Source organism: Aphelocoma coerulescens, chromosome 3 (genome assembly GCF_041296385.1).
Source record: "Aphelocoma coerulescens isolate FSJ_1873_10779 chromosome 3, UR_Acoe_1.0, whole genome shotgun sequence".
In the NCBI taxonomy this organism is placed as follows: domain Eukaryota; kingdom Metazoa; phylum Chordata; class Aves; order Passeriformes; family Corvidae; genus Aphelocoma; species Aphelocoma coerulescens.
In genome coordinates, this window is record NC_091016.1 from 24,116,214 (window position 1) to 24,136,891 (window position 20,678).

Sequence of the window (20,678 nt, forward strand, 5' to 3'; positions counted from 1 at the left end):
TGTCCGGGTGAGAGATAAAGAGGTGGGGCTGGTGCTTAGGCTGGCTGCAACCAGCTTGGTTGTGAGAGCCTTCGGCTTCCCTCATCCCCAAACGACCACGAGGTGTGGAGACTTGGGTTTGCTTATGCTTGATGAATGTCACAGCTCAAGGTGTGCTCCATGTGTGAGATTTTTAGTTCCCTCTCCTAACTTTTCCTCTTTTATTAGGATTTTTAGAGAACAAAGGGCATTTCAGGCACCAGTGAGATGTGAAAATTGGACCAGATAAATGAAAAAATACAAGTAATAGCACTGGTATCTGCACTGCAAAGCACAATGCCTATTTTGCCACTGAGGAGAGGGGGAAATGATAAGGAGGGAGCAGCAGCAGTGTTGTAAAAAAGCAACACTCTTCTCACAAATGGTTAATATGGCAGGCATTTATCTTGGGTACAGTGAGGCCGTAATGTCTTCTAGGAGTTTTCAACAAACAGTGGAGCCTTAACAAAAATATTTTCCTATTCCCTTGCTAGGCTTGATGTATCAGGTTCCTGCAGCCCATGGTGGCTGAGAGCACTCTCCTCTCTGCCCAGGCACTTGGGAGCTCTTTGGAGCCACCCTGTCCCTTTGTGCCCAATGGCTCCTTCTGCAGGTGCTGAGTGTGGCAGTCCTTGCCTTGCCCAGGAGTTGGAATTGCACTGAAAAGCTGATTCACTTTGAGCATAGGTAATTTTATTTCAACAACTATATCAACTGCAGTGTTTGCATGCACACAGGAGAGGATTGTGGTCAGGACAGAGCAGGTTTTTGACACTGAGGCTGCCTTTGGATCAGCAGGCATTGCCCCAGCAGCAAATGGTTGCAGTGCACTCCAGTGTGCCCTGGATCCTGTCTGTCCTGTTGCTCAAGCTGTGTTTTGTCCAAGGACCTGATGAAGGAGCTTCTTCACCTTAGTAAAAAAGTCTACCAGCTTGTTGAGTGGAAATGGGCAGGAGCTAACCTCGCCCGATGGTGTTGGTTTCGGCCATGGCTTAGGAGTGGGGGGTGCTGTCGGCCATGGCTTTTGAGAGGGGAATACCGTTGGCCATGGCTTATGAGTGGGAGGTCGTGTTGGCCACGGCTTATGAGTGGGGGGTAGTGCTGGCCAAGGCTTTTGAGTTGGGGGTCGTGTCGGCCGTGGCTTCTGAGTTGGTATGTGGGCGGTCATAAAATGACTCCAGGCTTGTGATGTTGGAGAAGCCCTTCCAGCTGTGTTTGCACCCATCTGGACCAGGATCCAGTTATAGAAGTACTGAGTGGAGGTGTAGACTCCGGGCTGCTGCGCTCTGGCACAGCCTCTTCCCCAGCTGGTCACTCCAATGACCCACCAGTAGTCAGCGTTGTTGTCTTGGCACATGAGAGGGCCACCGCTGTCACCCTGCAGGGGAGCAGACAGGATTAAGGTGGTGTTGGGTGGTCCCTGTCAGCACTGGGGCTGTCTCCTTGTCTCCCACAGTGCCTGTGCCAGAGCTGCATTTTGGGCAGAGCCAGGCTCTGCTCAGGGACTGGAGCATCCAGAAACCCATCTGCAAGAGGCTTGGGGTCCTGTAAGGGTAGTGCTCTCTGTCCTCTCTGCACAGGGCTCCTGGATGTGCAGAGGATGGATATTTGGCACCTGGATCTCTGGGTTGCCAAGAACACTAGCTGGGCTTTCTGGCACAAGGGCGGCCCTGGGCAAGCAGGTGTGGCTGGGGAGTGTGCGGGAAGCCCCCACAGCGGTGGGGAGCCGGGGCTGGGAGGGGACTGAGTGGCCGGGCAGAGCAGGCCCTGGGCTGTGTTGGGGCGGTGCTGCCCGGGCTGCCCGCGCTGCTGGGGGCTGAGTGGCTTGTGGCTCGCTCCTACCTGGCAGGTGTCGATGGTGCCCTGTGGGTAACCAGCACACAGGTTGTGGGTGTGGATGTCGCCAGCGTACCAGCGGCTGCTGTTGCAGAGCTTGGTATCGATGAGCTGGACCTTGGCCTCCTGGAGGTGATCGCTGGATTTTTGAGCTGTGAGCAGAGCAAGGAATAAGCCTTAAGCACCTCCTTCCCCATTCTCCTCTCCTGACTTTGGAGGGGGCCTATTCCTTAGGGCTTGTCTTTGCTGCTGCAGAGGCACTGGGGTGCTGTGTCTCTGCTGCCTGCCTTTGGGGACCAGACCAGGTCCATCTCTGCAGAGGTGTACGTCCCACAGCCTGACGTTGGCCTCTGCTGTGGGGAAGCCCAAGCTGTGTCCCCAGTGTGCTGAGCTGGCTCAGGAATCCCTCTTGGGAACTCACCTCCTTCAGTGGTTGAACCCCAGCCAGCAACCCAGCAGTTCTGCAGCTCTGACACTCTCAGCGTGGCATCGGGCACACAGGCCAGCTGGATGTAGGGGCTGCACTGGACAGGATGGTCCAGTTCCAGCAGGGCAATATCGTAGCTCATGTCACCGTGGTTGTAATACTGGTGCATCACCACTTGCTTGATACTGCGCATTTGTGCCCCAGGGCCTGGCTGAGTCAACTGGGTGGCTCCGATTAGCACGTACATCATGCTGATGTTACTGGAAGGTAGATGGAGAGAGGGCTGAGAGGGAGCAGAGCCATGCACCACAGCAGCCCAGCAGCTGCCAGACCTCTGCGTGGCATGGCAGAGAGGGAGCAGTGCTCTGGCAGGTGTGAGTGCCCTCCCAAACCTTAGGGTGGGGGAAGGTTGATCTGTAGGCTGCTAGGGAGCCTTGGCATCAGCCCAGGCTTCTCCTGAGCAGCATGGCAGTGGGGATGACTGAGAGGAAAGGGGTTGGGAGTAGCAGGGGGTGCTGCACACAGGGCACCTGCTGGTTTTGTGGGGATGTCCATATTCCCTGCCCCTTCTTACGTGATCTCGTTGAAGCAGTGGGCTGCTGTGAGGACCCACTGAGTGCTGATGAGGGAGCCTCCACACAGATGGCCCAGGTCTGGCATCCATGGATGCTGGATGCTGACCATCCAGGGCCAGGCCCCTGGCAGGGCACCTGTGCCACCCACAACACGTGTCATGCCATAGTCATAAGCCACGTTGCCGTAGTAATAAGTCAGGAGGCCATAGTCAGATACCACAGCTCGGAGTCCACAGGTCCCTCTGCAAGCAGAAAGTCATTTCCATGCTGCTCCATGGCCTGCTGTGGCTCAGGCTGAAGCTCAGCCCTCTGCCCTCCCCACAAGGGCTTGCACGCACAGCAGCCCAGGGAAGCCCATGGGGTGTGCGTCTGTCCGTGCCAGCACCTGGCTGCTGGCAAGGAGCTGAGGCTTCCCCATGGCGGGTGGGAAGCTGTGGCCCGGCCATGGGGGACAGGCAGGGCCCCCTCCAGGGAAGGCCCCAAGTGTTGGCCTGGCTCCCTCCCAGGGCCTGGGGCCACTTACCCACAGTTGTCCCATGTGCCGTGCGCCAGCCCGGCAGCGGTCAGCAGGACGAGGAGGCCGAGCCGATTCATGGCTGCCTGAGGCACGTGTCAGCTGCAAGCACTGAGGGATCCGTGCAGCAGCACAGCCACAGCCGCAGTGCCCGCAGCAGCCGCGCTGCCCGTGGTGCCCTCGGCCCTGGGGCTGATGTCACAGAGGGCTGGGTTCCGTGTCCTGGGCACTGCGGCCTGTGGCCCGGGGGCCCGCTGGGGGAGGGGCAACATCGAATGGAGGAGCCATAGAATGGTTTGGGCTGGAAGGGACTTTGGAGATCATTGAGGTCTGACCCCCTGCCATGGGCAGGGAGGGATATTTTGCACTAGATTCAGTTTCCCACAGTGTACACAGCCTGGCTCAGAAGCTGTCCTTGAACACTTTGAGGGATTGGGCATTGAAGTACTAAGTCCTGATCAAGAGGCCCTGACCGAGGCAGGAGCAACTGGCCTTGACCAAAAGATGGCCTCTAGATGGACTTTCCAACCAAATGTTATCTAAATCTGCTTACTGGAGAAACATGGATTTATCTTTCCATACTTAAAAAGTAGATAAGGCCACATCTGGCCTTGTGTTGGGGGTGTAGGGTCACAGAGAACTCCCTTGGTTCCTCCTGAAGCCCTCCCAGGCCTCAGGAGCATCCCAATAGAATAATGAAACCAGATGTTCCTGTACACAGAAGTTTTGGTATCTTGTTTATTCAAGAGTGTAAAAACGGGACCCTCTCACGGCGCGGTCAGAAGCCTCGTTGCCTGTAGGTGGAGGCACCTGCAGGATTTCCCAGTTGCCAGGGGTGGTTCCCCAGTCCTTCACTGTGACAGTGGCTTCCCCCAGTTGATGGGCTGGCCTGGATGATGGTCAAGGATTAGGGTAACTGGTGATGTGTCCTCCTTCATCACTGTAGGCAGTCTTTTGTAGTAATGATTGCATGCATTGCCTAGCTTATCCTTTTGTCAATGTTTGCTGATGATTTGATGTACTGCTCACCTATCCTTTTGCAATTCTTTGCAGTTTTGAATTATGGCAAATGACACTTACTCCTGAAGTTGGTGTCTGTGTCTTCTGTGCTGAGCCTGCCTACATGAAAAACAGGCATCCACCCTGCTCTGGGACACCCATGCCAGTGTCTCAGCAGCGTCACCATCAAGAATTCCTTCCCAATAGCTCATCACAAGCTACCCTCGGTCACTGTCAAGCCACTGCCCCATGTCCTATCAGTGCCTGCCCTTGGAAGAAGGCTCTCTGCAGCTTTCTTTAGGCCCCTCTTCTTGCGGGAAGAGGCTGGGCAGTCCCCGGGACAGGCAGCTGCTGAGGAACCCATTTGGGGCAGGGAGCTGGGTGTGCCGCTGCAGTGCCAGCTGCAGGATGAGCTCTGGCTGGGGGGAACCCGGGACCAGGGGCCGTGAGCTGCCCAGCCTTTGCATAACCGAGGGCACGGGGAGCTGAGGTGCCGGCCAGGGATTTGAATGGACACTGAGAGCTGCAGCAGGAGCTGGTGGCTCTTTATGGAATGAGACATCTGCGAGTCTGCTGGGGAAATCCCGGGGCCGAATGGGTATGGAAACCTGCTCGGACTGGCTGAGAGTGGCGTGTGTAGGGAATCAAACGGGGCACACATTGGCTCGCTGGAGCTGGCCATGCCTCCAGAAAGGTCACACAGGGGAGGGGAGTTCCCTCAGCACTTTGGCAGCCCAGATGGGACCCAAGGGCAGGACTGCTGGAGCCTCCCTCCTCCAAAGATCCAACTACTGGCAACAGGTGAGTTCTCCTGGGATCTTTAGAGCAGGAAGGAGCCACAGGGGGAGTGTTACAATTCCGTGTGCAGAGTCTGTGTAAATTATAAGGGTGGATTTGAGCCTCTCTGTTGGTGTGGCTGTCAGAGACTGGATAAGATTGATGTCTTGAGATATTTTGGAATGCTTGGGATGCCTCCCTGTGTGTGTGTGTGTGTGTGTGTGGTGGGATGTGGGGCAGATCAGGCCTTGTGTAGGTGAGGATGTGCTCTGCTCTGCACACCATACCCTCCAGCCCCAGAGCCTGAATCCCAGGCTGGCAGAGCCGTCAGTCAATCACACTCTAGAGGCTGTGCTAACGCAGCTCCTGTGTGGCCAGCTGACTGGAAGTCCAACCTAGGGGCAGGGCCCATGGAGGCTCTGGGGCTTAAAAGCCCCCCTGGGGGAAGCATGAGAGCTTGGACCCTATCAGCTTCTTGGAGTTTCTATCCCATCCACACTGGAACCCAGGAGCTGCTAGCTCCAACTCTATGTGTGTTTTTCTACATCTTTTCTGTCTTTCTCTCCTTCTTCTAATTCTCTTTTTCTGGAACCTTTTGGGTAAGATAACACTGAACTGGTTTAAAGGTTTCTAGGTGTTGGTGTTTTTAGTTTAGTCCTAGTTTTTTCCTGTTAAAGGAATTTTTTCCCATATGCATGTTGCTAGGGGACAAATGGCCATACTTAAGAGAAGACAAAAGGGCCTGGCCAGGCTTTTGTTTTCACTTGAATGTGAGTTCAGTTCGCTCTCAGCGCCCAAGAGAGAAGCTGCAGAGAAAGGAGCTGCTGGTTCCTGTTTTCGGCCGTCTTTCTTTCTGCTGGAAACAACGCCAGGATCCCAAAGCTTCTTTCCCTGCCCTGCTGGAGGCTGGGCTGTGGCCACCCTGCCCCGCTGCTGCTTCGAGCCTTCCCTGCGTTGTAGCCGTGCTCACCCTGCCTGCCTGGAGCCCCGGGGGGTTCCCCTTTTGGATACATCTCATCTGCCACCCGGGATTTGTGTTTGTGCCTGCTGCTCCAGCCTGCCGTTCCAGCCTGCTGTTCCTGAGAGTCCAGGATCGGCTGCCCAGCGGTTTGTGAAGCCTTTGTCCCACCCTTCCCCGGGATCCAAGGGCACCAAAGCAGCCGCGTGCTCCCCAAGCTCGCTCCGGAGCGCCCCCTGCAGCTGCGGGGGAACCATCGCACCTGCCCTGCTCACCGGGAGCCGCCAGAGCCCCTGCCGGCTGCGAGCGGAACTGCACCCGAGGGGAAAGGGCCCGACAGCCGAGAAGGCTGGGACTGGGTTTGTGTTTGCTGTTACTGTCATAGTTGTTGTTGTTTTGTTTGACTGTTATATATCTATATATATATATATAGTAAAGAACTGTTATTCCTATTTCCCACGTCTTTGCCTAAAGGCCCTTGATTTCAAAATTATAACTCAGAGGGAAAGAGGTTATATCTGCCACTTCAAGGGAGGCTTCTGCCTTCCTTAGCAGACACCTGTCTTTCAAAACCGAGACACTAGGTAAAATGAGCTATGATAAGTGTTTTATGTTGAATTGGATGCTGTATTGAATCCTTTGCCAAAATTCATTGTTTTTCTGTATTCTGTTGGTAAATTTTTGTGTGTTTTTGACCTCTTGAGATGATGTGGTTGGTATTTCTCCCATGCACTGACCCAAAGTCAAGGAACCTCAGGTCACCTCCTAGCATTTAAATGTTGTAGGGTGTTACAGTGCCCTTTGGTGCAGATTTGGTGAAATCACTGGTATCATGTGGAGCACGGGTGCGCAGCATGATCAGCATAAGGTGGCCGCAGAGGAGTTATGGAGGCCCCTGTAAGTTGTGAGGTGGAGGGGCTGGAGTCTCTGCTAGGACGCTCGAGTCTCTGCTCAAAGGCCTTTGGAGACAGGCACAGGGAGAGCCTTGTGTCCGTCATGGCACACAATGGGTGCTAGAGTCCTGGGCACACACACAGAAGGGGGTTGAAGTCCCATCTTGGCATGCAAAAAGGGGTTTCACGTGCCTCGAGGTGTTTGATGTGATGGGAAATATCCCTGGTTTAGGTGAGGGGATGTCTGAGGCCGAGGTGGTGCTAAACAGGGGGAAATCGTTATGGGCAGCAGGATTCTGCCAAGACAGCGCCATAAGGTTGTGCCAGGGTGATCGGGCTGCTCTAAGCTGGTCTGCTCACTGGGCAGGGTAATGGCCATGCCCAAGCCTGAGTGACGCTCTTGTGGTCAGCATCTTTAGTGAGCAGGCAGCCCCTGACTTCAGGAAATATTTGAAGAAGCTTCTGCCAGGGTGCCAGGGACCAGTAGAGATGTGGGGCAGTTGTTCTCAGCACAGCCCGTACTGATTGACACAAAGGGAAGAGTGCCACCCGCCGTGAGACAGGACTCCACTGGCCTGGAAGCCAAGAAGAGTATCCAAAAGCAGATGGAGCGGCACCTAGCCCGAGGCACTTTGAAGCATTCCATTAGATGAAGAAAGTCAACATTCACTTGCCTTCACCTGGAAAACACAGCCACCGCCTTCGACAAGTCTTCCCCACGGTATTCCTCTACCATTTTTCCTTTCCCTCCCCCACCACCCCAAATATCAAAGTTCGATTGAAAGGGTATAAAATTAGGGGGTGAATTTGTACAGTTTGGAGATGATTTCTTGATTAGCGAGTCGAGATAAGAAGGTTCTTGCCCATCCTGTGGTGATGATGTGCAGCACTCAGGCACACAAGCACACCAAGCTGCAGTTTCAGTCTGTGCAGCTGGCTCTCTGATTGCCCCTTCTCTCCACTTGCCAGGCTTGTACAGCCCTCTCATCTTCCTCGACTCCTCCCTTTCTCTGCCCTTGTCTCCTCCCAAATCTGGAGCCAAGCTGAGGGATCTTTTCCCCCTGGCTCCCAGGCTGGCCCCTCCTGTGAACAGACTTGGTGTTGCAGCTGCTGTTGGCCCACTCACCCTGGCCTCCCATGGCATTCCTGGGGTGCTCGCCTACTGTTCCTGCCAGGTTCCTCTCCCCAGAATGACCCCAGCCCTTCCTTTGAGTATCTCTGAAGTGTGACCACCTGGCACATCAATGTCCCTTTAGTTCTCATAAAATCTGGCTCTGCCTAGGGCACTGGCACTCCTGTCAGGAGCCAGCAGTTTCCCTGCTCATGCTTGGGAGTTTCCCAGGTGTGGTGTTCCCTTAGCCCAGGCTCACACCAGGCCCTAATGCCCAGCCCATGTGCCTTTGAGCACCACCCCCAAGGTGTCTGCTCTTTTCCTATCCTCTTGCTAGGCTTGATGTACCAGGTTCCTGCAGCCCATGGTGGCTGAGAGCACTCTCCTCTCTGCCCAGGCACTTGGGAGCTCTTTGGAGCCACTCTGTCCCTTTGTCCCCAATGGCTCCTTCTGCAGGTGCTGAGCGTGGCAGTCCTTGCCTTGCCCAGGAGTTGGAATTGCACTGAAAAGATGGCTCCCTGTGAACAAAGGTAACTTTATTTCAACAACTAAATCAACTCCAGTGTTTGCATGCACACAGGAGAGGAGCAAGCACAGGACAGAGCAGGTTTATGACACTGAGGCTGCCTTTGGATCAGCAGGCATTGCCCCAGCGACAAACACTTGCTGTGCACTGCAGCAAGCTCTGGATGTTGCCTGTCCTGCTGCTCAAGAAGCACTTTTAGCTGCCTTTGCACCCATCTGGACCTCAATCCAGTTATAGAAGTACTGAGTGGAGGTGTAGACTCCGGGCTGCTGCGCTCTGGCACAGCCTTCTCCCCAGCTGGTCACTCCAATGACCCACCAGTAGTCAGCGTTGTTGTCTTGGCACATGAGAGGACCACCGCTGTCACCCTGCAGGGGAGCAGACAGGATTAAGGTGGTGTTGGGTGGTCCCTGTCAGCACTGGGGCTGTCTCCTTGTCTCCCACAGTGCCTGTGCCAGAGTTAAATTCTGGGCAGAGCCAGGCACTGCTCAGGGACTGGAGCCTCCAGAATCCCGTCTGCAAGAGGCTTGGAGTCCTGTAAAATAGTGCTCTCTGTCCTCTCTGCACAGGGCTCCTGGATGTGCAGAGGATGGATATTTGGCACCTGGACCTCTGGGTTGCCAAGAACACTAGCTGGGCTTTCTGGCACAAGTGGGGCCCTGGGCAAGCAGGTGTGGCTGGGGAGTGTGCGGGAAGCCCCCACAGCGGTGGGGAGCCGGGGCTGGGAGGGGACTGAGTGGCCGGGCAGAGCAGGCCCTGGGCTGTGTTGGGGCGGTGCTGCCCGGGCTGCCCGCGCTGCTGGGGGCTGAGTGGCTCGTGGCTCGCTCCTACCTGGCAGGTGTCGATGGTGCCCTGTGGGTAACCAGCACACAGGTTGTAGGGGTGGACATCGCCAGCGTACCAGCGGCTGCTGTTGCAGAGCTTGGTATCGATGAGCTGGACCTTGGCCTCCTGGAGGCGATCACTTGAATCTTGAGCTGTGAGCAGAACAAGGAATAAGCTCCCAGCAGCTCCTTGCCGGTTCTACTACCCCTGTGTGGGGGATCCCATTCCCTAGGGCTTGCTTTGCCTCTGCAGAGGCTCTGTGTCTCTGTTGCCTGCCTTTGGGGACCAGACCAGGTCCATCTCTGCAGAGGCGTATGTCCCACAGCCTGACTTTGGCCTCTGCTGTGGGGAAGCCCAAGCTGTGTCCCCAGTGTGCTGAGCTGGCTCAGGAATCCCTCTTGGGAACTCACATCTTGCAGTGACGGCACCCCAGCCAGCAATCCAGCAGTTCTGCAGCTCTGACACTCTCAGCGTGGCGTCGGGCACACAGGCCAGCTGGATGTAGGGGCTGCACTGGACAGGATGGTCCAATTCCAGCAGGGCAATATCGTAGCTCAAGTCGGCACGTTTGTAGTACCGGTGTATCAGCAGCTGCTTGACATTGCGCACTACTACCCCTGGGCCCGGCTGGGTGAACTGGGTGGCCCCAAGCACCACGTACAGGGTACTGACATTACTGGAAGGCAGATGGAGAGAGGGCTGAGAGGGAGCAGAGCCATGCACCACAGCAGCCCAGCAGCTGCCAGACCTCTGCGTGGCATGGCAGTGCTCTGGCAGGTGTGAGTGCCCTCCCACACCTTATGGTTGGGGAGTGTTGAGCTGGAAGCTACTAGGACGCCTTGGCATCAGCCCAGGCTTCTCTTCAGCAGTGTGGCAGCTGGGCTGACTGAGAGCAAAGGGGATGGGAGTAGCAGGTGGTGCTGCTGACAGGGCACCTGCTGGTGGTGTGGAGATGTCCCCATTCCCTGCTCCTCCTTACTTATACTTGTTGAAGCAGTGGGCTGCTGTGAGGACCCACTGAGTGCTGATGAGGGAGCCTCCACACCAGTGGCCCAGGTCTGGTGCCCAGGGATGCTGGATGCTGACGATCCAGGGCCAGGATGCGTCCATGGCACCTGTGCCACCCACGATGCGTGTCAGGCCATAGTCATAAACCATGTTGCCGTAGTAATAATTTGTGGGCTGGTAGGTAGCTCGGTGCCCGCAGGTCCCTCTGCAAGCAGAAAGTCATTTCCATGCTGCTCCATGGCCTGCTGTGGCTCAGGCTGAAGCTCAGCCCTCTGCCCTCCCCACAAGGGCTTGCACGCACAGCAGCCCAGGGAAGCCCATGGGGTGTGCGTCTGTCCGTGCCAGCACCTGGCTGCTGGCAAGGAGCTGAGGCTTCCCCATGGCGGGTGGGAAGCTGTGGCCCGGCCATGGGGGACAGGCAGGGCCCCCTCCAGGGAAGGCCCCAAGTGTTGGCCTGGCTCCCTCCCAGGGCCTGGGGCCACTTACCCACAGTTGTCCCATGTGCCGTGCGCCAGCCCGGCAGCGGTCAGCAGGACGAGGAGGCCGAGCCGATTCATGGCTGCCTGAGGCACGTGTCAGCTGCAAGCACTGAGGGATCCGTGCAGCAGCACAGCCACAGCCGCAGTGCCCGCAGCAGCCGCGCTGCCCGTGGTGCCCTCGGCCCTGGGGCTGATGTCACAGAGGGCTGGGTTCCGTGTCCTGGGCACTGCGGCCTGTGGCCCGGGGGCCCGCTGGGGGAGGGGCAACATCAAATGGAGGAGCCATAGAATGGTTTGGGCTGGAAGGGACCTGGAGATCATTGAGGTCTGACCCCCTGCCATGGGCAGTGAGGGATATTTTGCATGAGACCCACTTGTCTGGAGCTTGGCTTAGAATGTTTCCTTGAACTCTTTGAGGGACGGGTCAACCACAGCTGTTTGGGGTAACCCGTGACAGGTCCTTCATACCCTCATAGTCAAGAATTCTTTCCTAATATCTCATCTCAAGCTACCTCAAGCTATCTCATCTCTGTTGCTGTCAAGTCATTGCCCCTTGTCCTATCCGTACCTTCCTTTGTAAGCAGGCCCCCTACAGCTTTATTTAGGCCCCTCTTCCTTTGGGATGAGTGTGTGCAGCGCCTCTGCGTCACCCTTCCTGCACAAAGTTCAGTAAAATCCAGGTGCAGCACAGTCCATGCTGGCCACATCAGCCAGAGAAATGCCCTCTGGCAGACTACATTCTTGTTGTCCTGGACTGGCTGCCGTAAAGTAGGCAATGGTGCCTTCACCCCATTGCAGAGAAAGTGGGGGTCAAGCCAAACCAATTTTGTCAGTATCACCTATAGTCATGTTGGCTGCCTTGAACAAAAATACGAAGGAGTAAACATGAAATAGTCTGGGTAGAACTCCATGGTTTGTGTATATGGAAACCTCTTATTCCCTTGTTTTCCAGACACAACTTTGGTTTGCCACACTTGGATAGTGAACATTTAAGAAGCAAGAGGAAGAAACGAAAAGAAATACAAAATTAAAATTAATTTAATTAGAAATGGTAATATTATTTTAACTAAATTGTTCAATTTCAATTCCAACTATAGGAAATTCACTCTCCAAGAGTTCATGTATGTTCAGGTAATCACAACCAAAAATGACAGCAGAGGAGACTGGGTGAAAGGAGTAACATATCCACTTGTTTCTTGACAATGTAACTCCTTGTGAAGAACAGGCACCTGGGTGTGGACTCCAGAAACCCCCACACCCTCTTACCTGTGTTGCCCATCCGCAGTCTCACAGAGATGAGTCTTCATCACACTGGAGATTGACTGATGGCTGATGGAAAACCATTCCCAGAGTCATCCTTGGTCTGAGTTCTACTGTTGCTTCCCCAATGACAGAGTGTCTGTTTCTGAGGATCACCTTCCATGGCAGATAGACGCTAATGAGAGGCCTCTGGAGAACAAGGCTGAGAAGGATCAGGGTTGTAGGAAACACAGTCTCATAAGATTAACTATTGTGTGAATGGATTTGGCATTTAACATTCAGAAGACAAGGCAGAAGAGAGCTGTGAAAAGCCCTTTTAATATGGATAAGAGTGCTCCTTAAAAGAAAGACTAATTACAGTTTGCACCTCATAATGCAGCGAACTTAAGATGGAAGCTTGCCCATCCTATGAAAATACATGGGTACCCTCTTAGGTGAGAGCTGGAGAAGAGCACTTCTTCATCTATTAAAGTTTAGTGTTTCAAAATAATTTTCTTAGGGAGATGTGTTTGTAAAGATTTCATCAGTCTATTTTTTTCCCAGAGCTACTAAACATATAGGGTAATTGGATGAAGAGTCAAGTGTAGTCTGCCTTTTGGAGGCAATTTGCATAGGTTGTCAGAATGCCTGTTATTATTTCACTGCAAGATTTATAGAATAAACTATAACCAGAGGGAGTGTAATCATTGGGACTATTCCTAGTCTCAGTCCACTAAGTTGTGGTGCTCTCCTGACTCATTGAAATATAGTGGGTGTCTTTATATTCAAGGGTCTCTGCTGACTGTCTGAGTTTTCTCCTCTGTACTTCAAGCAGAGTAGTTCTGGCCAATATCCCAATATCCTGAAGTTACAAGTTCATCCTTTCAGAAGAATAAAAAGATATCCTGCTCTTAAGGAAAGAGTGCAAGAACAAGAAAATATGTTTCAACAGAGAGAACTTCAATCTATGAGACTAGAGTGGCTCAATTAGGTGTGGAAAAATATTTGAGATTTAACATGGATTTTTATTTTAAGAAAGTCTGAATTTGGTGACTCATGACAGGGACGTACTTGCTGAATTTACTTGCTGACAAACACTAATGCTAACACTAAGCCTAAACCTAACCCTAATACTAACCCTGAACTGTAAAACTAATGTTAACACACAACACTAAAATGTAACCCTAACCCTAACCAAAGCCTAACCCTAACCCTACCCAAAGGCTAACCTTAATACTAACCCTAACCCTAAGCCTAGCCACTGACCCTAACCCTAACCCCTAACCCTAACCCTAACCCCAAATTTTAAAAAATAAATAAATTGCCAGTGCATGATCTACTCTGCTCTTGTACTCAAGAACAGCTGTCACAATCCTTGTTGTCCATACTGTAGGTAAAGAAACGTACACATTTGACGTGAACCATAAGGAATAAATTCTGAATGTTAAGCATGGCATCTTATGGTGCAAATTAAAAACAGAGGGAGAAAAAAATAATAAATTGTTAAATGGAAGGGTGATGACTGTGGGAAGCTTCTCTGGAAACTGGAAACAAATTTTCTTGTAGGTGATTCTTCTGTTGGAGTTTAGAGAACTCAAGAGTACAGTAAGAGTGTGTGTGTATATATAAAATATTTCTTTACAGTTTTGAGGTGAGGGAGTAAAAGAAAAAAATAAAAGTGAAACAGAAATGGGCAGAGTTGTTTCAGAAGTGAGAAATTTCCTATGATGTTCTTTTTCTGAGCAAGTGAAATGTATCTTCATATTTTTTGTTGAGTTTGGAACAATTTGTATCTTCTTCTTGCTTTCAGTTTTCCATAACCTGTATTCATGATGTGATTTTGCTTTTTATTTTATTAAAAGTATATTTAAAATATACTTCAGTAAAAATGGAAAAAAAAATGTTAAAGCAAAAATGTCCATATAAGGACCATTTCAACTGTAGATGTTGAGTATTTTATTTGGTTTGCTGGTTTTGTCCACGTATGACTATGTGTATACATACACATGTAAAAGGTTAATGGATTGTCTGGATTTTCCAATATCACACTGTCCATTTTCAAGCATATTTTAAGGCTGCGTGTGTCTCTCACATTCTGTCCCAAAGCCATAGAGACGTCTTTGTCTAAAGATGTGTACACATTTATGGAGGGTGTGAAGTTTTTTACAATTTCCTTGGCAACCCAACAATATTTACATCACCACAATTTTCTTATGCAATAAACATTTGCTGTTCAGCTGTCTGGGACATCCCTAATCTCTTCTTTGAGCTGTGTGACTGGGATAGCCCGGATTTTTGAACTGTCATTTCCTGGGCATATGCATGGACAAAGGGTCTGTTGGTTCTCTAAAACTGCATAAATTTGTTTGTTTATTTCATGGAAATGCAAGCAAGAATTATCTGTGATGCCATAAAAATTTTGTCAGGGGTGCTTATGGGAAACTGGGAAGATTTCCCTGGCAAAATACTAAATCTGTGACTTTTCTTGCTGCTATTTCATATTTCCTTAAGAAATCCTCCCAAATCCTTCAAAGTCTTTTTCCTCATTTGCTGAGGGCTGCTTCGGTTCTTCACTCATGCAGCTTTTCTGCTTTTCAGAGTTAGTTCTTTGAAACGACATTGCTGGTGTTTGTAACTAAGTATAGGATCAAAGCATACAGTCAAACAGATGCAGGAGAACATTCTGGTTCAGCTCATAGAAGGATGGCTGTGTGGGTTCCAAAGAGCTTTTCAGGAGTGAGTGCACCTAGGCTGTAAGAATTTATTTTCTGCCATAGGATCCAGGCTGGATTGTAATGTATCTAAGAGCTCCAGAAGTTCATGGTTCTGCTGTGGCTGCTGGTTTGTCCCTGTGTCAATATGTATTATTGACCACACAGTGTTGTCACCTGGACTTTACCTCGTTTCTTCATGATCTGGGGACTAGTGACAGGACCTGAGAAAATGGCCTGAAGCTGTCAGGAGAGGTTGAGATGAGACATTAGGAAAAGCTTCTTCACCCAGAGAGTGGTTGGGCACTGGAAGTGGAAGTGGTCACAGCACCAAGCCCGACAGAGTTCATGTAGCGTATTGACAGTGTTGGGAGATGGACTTCAGTGGTCCTTGTGCGTTCCTTTCAGCTCAGGATAATCTATGAGTCTATGATTCTGTGAGCACCTTATGCTCTGAAGGAAAAGGCAATAAAATGTTTTCTGGAAGGAAAATATTTCGCTTTCTGAGACACAAAAAAGGAAAGGTCTACCTCAGCTGCCAGAGTACTGAGCCCGGCGACTGCAGGATGCCACATGCGCACAGACAGGAGACGACATTCCCAAAGAGAAGGGCGGGCTGGAAGCGCTGCCAAGGCGGGCAGGACGAGCCCGAGCGGCCGCGGGAGGGCGGCAGAGCCTCAGGAACGGAGAGATGCCGCTGCCTGTCCTGCCGGGCCGCGGGAGCTGCCGAGCGCCGCTGGAAAACAAATCCGGCAACAACAGGAGCTACTCCCAGAGGTCAGCATGTCCCACAGACAAAATAGGAGATGAGCTCAAATTCGACTCGCTTCTGCTCTTATTTCCATGGGTCATTCTTTAATTATGTCCCCCCAGATTGGACTGTAAGATCCTTGGGGTAGGGACTTGTCTAAACCATGTATTGCTATGCACACCTATGACACTGTGTAAATAATTAACTGCTGTAATTATCGTGCTTGTAAAGCACCCTCACTTGACATTGCTACGGGGCAGTTGCTGTCTGTATCTGAATGTGACTGTGTCAGCCACACCAGGACCTTGAATCTAAACTCAGAGGAGGCTAAGCCCCCATTCACTACCATGGTCTATTGCTTTGAAACAAAAACCCCCAAAATTTTACCCAGTAAGCTTTTGCTCTAAGTGCTTCCTGAAAGAGAATGACCAAATTGCCTGGGAACTAATGCTTCACAATTGAGAGATCTGGGAGAACCAGGTTCTAGCCCATGCTCCCCTAAATATTAAAACCAGAAGGAAGTGCATTAGCAAAGGCTCTTGTGAGATCTTGGAAAGTTTTTAATCTATTTCACCATCTCTTAAGATGCTCATCAGTAGCAGATGAGGAGTCTAGAGGTCATGGCCTTCCACAGATGCTGATCTTCCTCCATGTACTGTCATTATTCTCAATGGAAGCTGGGAGCAATCTCTGTCTCATCTACCTGTAGAAGATCTGCTTGGGATGTTCTCTATCCCCTTTTCTGGCTCTCAAAGTGATGCAGTCTTCCTGTTCAAAGGTGTCATTTTTGCAGCACAAGAGTCCTGAGCTCTTGTAGGGGGATAGTAGGATACTGCTAGTTAGTAAAGGTGGATGTCAACACAGGATATGTGCAAAAGTAACTTTAGACCTAGAATGTGCATGGATCAAACAGGATTAACATTGCAGAAAATCAACACAGGTGTGTGTGTGCTTCTGTGTGTAAAGCTTCATCCCATGGTTTCAAGGAAAGGAAACACACTGGTACCAGCAGAAGCTGGCCTGGTTATGTCAGATCTGCAGTTAAGATCTTGAAACCAGCACCCAAAGCAGTTGTCAAACTTTTGATCTGAAAGGCGTTACTTGGGGCTGCCGGTGTTATTTCCTTTCTTTATCTCCAGTGGAAAAAGCAAGACCTCAAGAGGCCCCTAAACGGAGGAAACAGCCCAGGTGATCCTCTTTGCAGCTGAGCACCTGAACTGCATAACTACAGGATCAGGCTCTCTTTACTTCTTCCTCTCATGAGTTTTACCTTCTTGGCTATCCACTGAGGTATCTTCAAAAGTCTGGAATCACATCTGGTTTAGTAATGCTCTGTGCTGAGGTACAGCTTGGGAGAGGAAATGCCATGGATTCACCCCCCTCTTGGGCTGAAGGGTTCCTAGGCCTGTGCCTTAGTGTTGCTTCCCCACCTGGGGCTTGGCACAGGCATTTTTTGCCCCACAGATCCATCCAGAAGGTCTATTCTGCCACCAAGGAGACCATGCCCTACACTTCAGACAGGGACTCAGATGTTACATCTCATCAGTCATCCTGCATCTACTTCATGCTCTACTGACAATATCAGGCTGAAGAGGTCATGCATGTATATATATGCCTATATATATATATGTATAGGCATATGTATATATAGGCATTGATTCAGAAAGGCCAGTGAGTCTGTGGTGGCACATTGATTCCAGACGGGCTTTGTCACACGGATGTGCTTAAGCTTTTCAGCTGTCTTGGGAAGCAGATTGGTGTTACTTCCATTTTAAAAATGAGGGTTAATTGACTAACTCCCAAAGGCTCCAGCAGAGCATAGCTATGCAGAGAACAGAGTTGTGTGCTGTCCTCAGGCTGTGCTGCCCCACTTTGGCATCCCCTCTGCGTCAAGGCCAGAGGCCAAGCTCTGCAGCTCTCCCAAGCACATTGAACTCCACAGCATCAAACACTTAGGAGAGCACAATTTGGTCCTAAATATGCAAAAGACTTAAACGGGTGATTTGACACACCAAGACAAGAGAGGGGCTTCTGAAAAGTAACAAAAGGTTGTGAAATTGCTAAGGGATTAAGTTGTTTAAATCATTGTTCCAGCTTTATTAAAAAAAGGTATAAATTCATTTCAGTTCTTAGCGGATCTCAAGCTGCCAATTTCTGAGCTTTCACAGCCTTTGATGTGATTCCAACTTTCTATGATGTAAGTGGATTATTCTTTCCTTAATTCTGAAGAGGCCATTTCCCTCCCAGCCCCCTCCAGAAAAACGTTGCAGCAATCAGACTCTAACCAAACACTGACTTTGGCTCATTGTGGATATTAACCCACTCTCTGCAGTGGTCTATTTATCATATGCTTCTTTTGAGACTTTGAGTATAAGGGGAAGATACTGGTGGTAAACCACTATTTTAAATAACAATGATCCTAAAACACACAATGGACCTTGCAATCCAGTTCCAAACTGCATACATAAAGAACAGTTAATCCATCCTTTAAATACAGCCAACTTTGTGGTGGAATATGGCAGCTTTTTAGCATACAGAGCAGCAAAACACAATTTAGACTGCAGCATGAGGAATAGTTTATCCAACAAAAAGCAAAAGGGAAATGTAGACAGGAAGAATGCAATTATATACCTGGACTTCATCCAAGACACCTGACCTGATATTTCTAGCTGAAACAGCCCCAGAACCCTTAAATCAGGGCAGACAGTCAAGACTCTGCACCTTGTGCAGTGTCAGAGACTTCCAGTGGTACCAGGGTCCTTCCTGTGGATGTGGATAAGCTGAATCACTGCAGGTTCAGAGGAGGACATCTGCCTATTGAATCCTATATTGAATTGTCAGTGTTACAGCCTGTACACTTCTAGAATAGTAATACCTCTGGCAAGACAAATGCACCACATCAAAATTGCTGAAATCACATCTCAGACAAGTGTGGCTGAAGATAGTGATGTATATCTGGGACCAAAAATAATACAGCTTTTAACAGAGTTTCAATGACAAACTTTGTATTTTCTCCTTTTTGGACAGGGGCATCCAGCACCTTTTAAATTAGAGTGGTAACCAATGTCCTGACGGGTCTGGTGAGGCATCCAGGAGCAGGGGGATGCAGGAAGCTTCCTATGGGTACTAAGGAAGAATGACCATTCTGTGACAGGCCTATGGGGGAATGGACATACCTCCCTTTTTGGTGACTGTCACAAGCTATCTCGTACCATGGGCAGGAACCTGACTATTGTCCAACCCAAAGAGTGGTTTAGTTTTGCAATGCAGCAGACTCCTACAGATTGAACTCTTAGAACAGACCATCTACTTTGTCTTGCATAGCTCTAAGCTTGTAAGTCCTATCATGGAAGAGATGTTCAAGTCTGTGGTATGAGCATGCTCGCAGGTGTGCTGAGGATAATCTGGTGCTGCTCTGGCAGGTTTTATTTTTATGGTCTTCTGTTCTATAAGCAGCATCTTTAGGATTTCTGAATTATATGCAATGTTGTTCTCAGAAGCAAAACAGTGGTTTGTAAATTTGGGTGTTTAGTTCTTACAGATGCTTTATCAGAAGGTTTTAATGAGCAATCAAATCTCATTACTCGAGACTCACTAGTAATTCTTCTTTGATTGCCTTACTCTTCCTTAAAATTCGGTACACAGCCTGTGAAACCAAGATTGCTGTAATAAATATATGTGTGATTTTGGGGATGGCTGTGAATTTGTTGTAAGGCATAAGCATTTAATGAAAGAACTCAAAAGTTAAACAGAGAGAATTCACTTGCACACTCCAGACCTAACTTTTACAGACAATTGAAAGCTGAAATTTTGTGTTGAATATGTGTTCAGCAGTTGCCTTCTGGATGTTTTCCCACTAGGAAAAAGATTGTTTAATCTAACATCCAGTATGCACTAGATGACACTATTTTATAGCATGTGGAGCTGTCGTTTGTCCTGCAACTGAGTTTATTTCTCTGCGGGGAAAGTCAGTGCTTGGGTAGCTGCTGCATTTGAAATACTGATAAACAAACATCTTTCACAGGATCTGATTGCTGTTGTTTAACATACATATTGGCTCAAAGCAAAATACTGAAACAACACTTTGTTAGGGATTTTGGCCTGGAATCTGGAAACAAGGTCCACAGCTAAAGCTTTAAATTACACCAACTAAACCAAAATCAACTAACATTCTAGGAGACTTGTGCAGGCTTTGAATCCTTGCAAGCCTCCTTAGCCCCTTGTCTGAGCAGTCCTGGAAGCCATGCAGGAGCATGAGACCAGAGACAAGGGAACCTCATAGACATGCATATAATACCCTGTATACACTCAGACACCAACTCATTATCATCACCAGACCCTGGATTTGGCCTAAAACATACAGCATAAACATGTCCTGCCTGACTATGTAACTTCATCACTCTCATCTGTAAAATGAGGATTTCTCCTTTCCCCCCCTCTTATTGGATTAGGCTGTAAATCATAGCTACGCTCAAGTTTCCCTGTTTTTGGCTGGGGCCTCAAGGCTGCTATTACTGTGAATAATGCTATGTCTTCGTAATGTATTATGGTCCCAAAATAGCAATGAGCTATATAGGAAACTGTGTCCCAGGATAATACCAGTATGGTTTTTACAGTCAAAGTGGATATTAATTTGAATAATATTAAGGTTCCCCTCACAGAATAGCAGACACCACTTGTTTAAATTTAGGTGTTACACTCTATATACCTGAACCCAGAATGACTCTGAATTTCTCTGTTGCACACACTTACTGCTAATGTTGCTTATGGGACTGTGAGAGGATGAGAGTGAGATCCAGCTATTTTTCCCCTGTGACACAGAAGAGCTTTTGGTGGCTCTGGTTTGTCAGGTCACATTCATTTGCTGTCCTTCTAGGGTTTGAAACTGGCAGCCCAACAGCGATGGACAAAGGCAGTAACCCAGGAGCCATCAAAGCACTCTTCAGAGCCAATAAGCATTTCTGAGGACACCAAGGTCTGTCTTCCCTCTCACGAAAGCATTTCATCTGGGTTTTGTTCACTAGGTGGCAC

General features: G+C 49.9%; 2 protein-coding genes across 2 annotated transcripts; both read right to left on the reverse strand.

The window, feature by feature from the left end:
- Window positions 1-883: 883 nt before the first annotated feature.
- Window positions 884-3,450, reverse strand: LOC138107805 (acrosin-like). Its single transcript, XM_069009506.1, has 5 exons — window positions 3,380-3,450; window positions 2,856-3,098; window positions 2,276-2,541; window positions 1,861-2,006; window positions 884-1,396 (listed from the first exon to the last, which is right to left on the reverse strand). The coding sequence occupies exons 1-5, from the start codon at window positions 3,448-3,450 to the stop codon at window positions 884-886; spliced, it is 1,239 nt and encodes a 412-aa protein (XP_068865607.1).
- A 5,366-nt stretch (window positions 3,451-8,816) lies between these two features.
- On the reverse strand, window positions 8,817-11,024 carry LOC138107807 (acrosin-like). The gene is made up of 5 exons (XM_069009509.1): window positions 10,954-11,024; window positions 10,439-10,672; window positions 9,870-10,135; window positions 9,466-9,611; window positions 8,817-9,002 (listed from the first exon to the last, which is right to left on the reverse strand). Exons 1-5 carry the CDS (start codon window positions 11,022-11,024, stop codon window positions 8,817-8,819), a joined length of 903 nt encoding a protein of 300 aa, XP_068865610.1.
- Window positions 11,025-20,678: the final 9,654 nt, after the last annotated feature.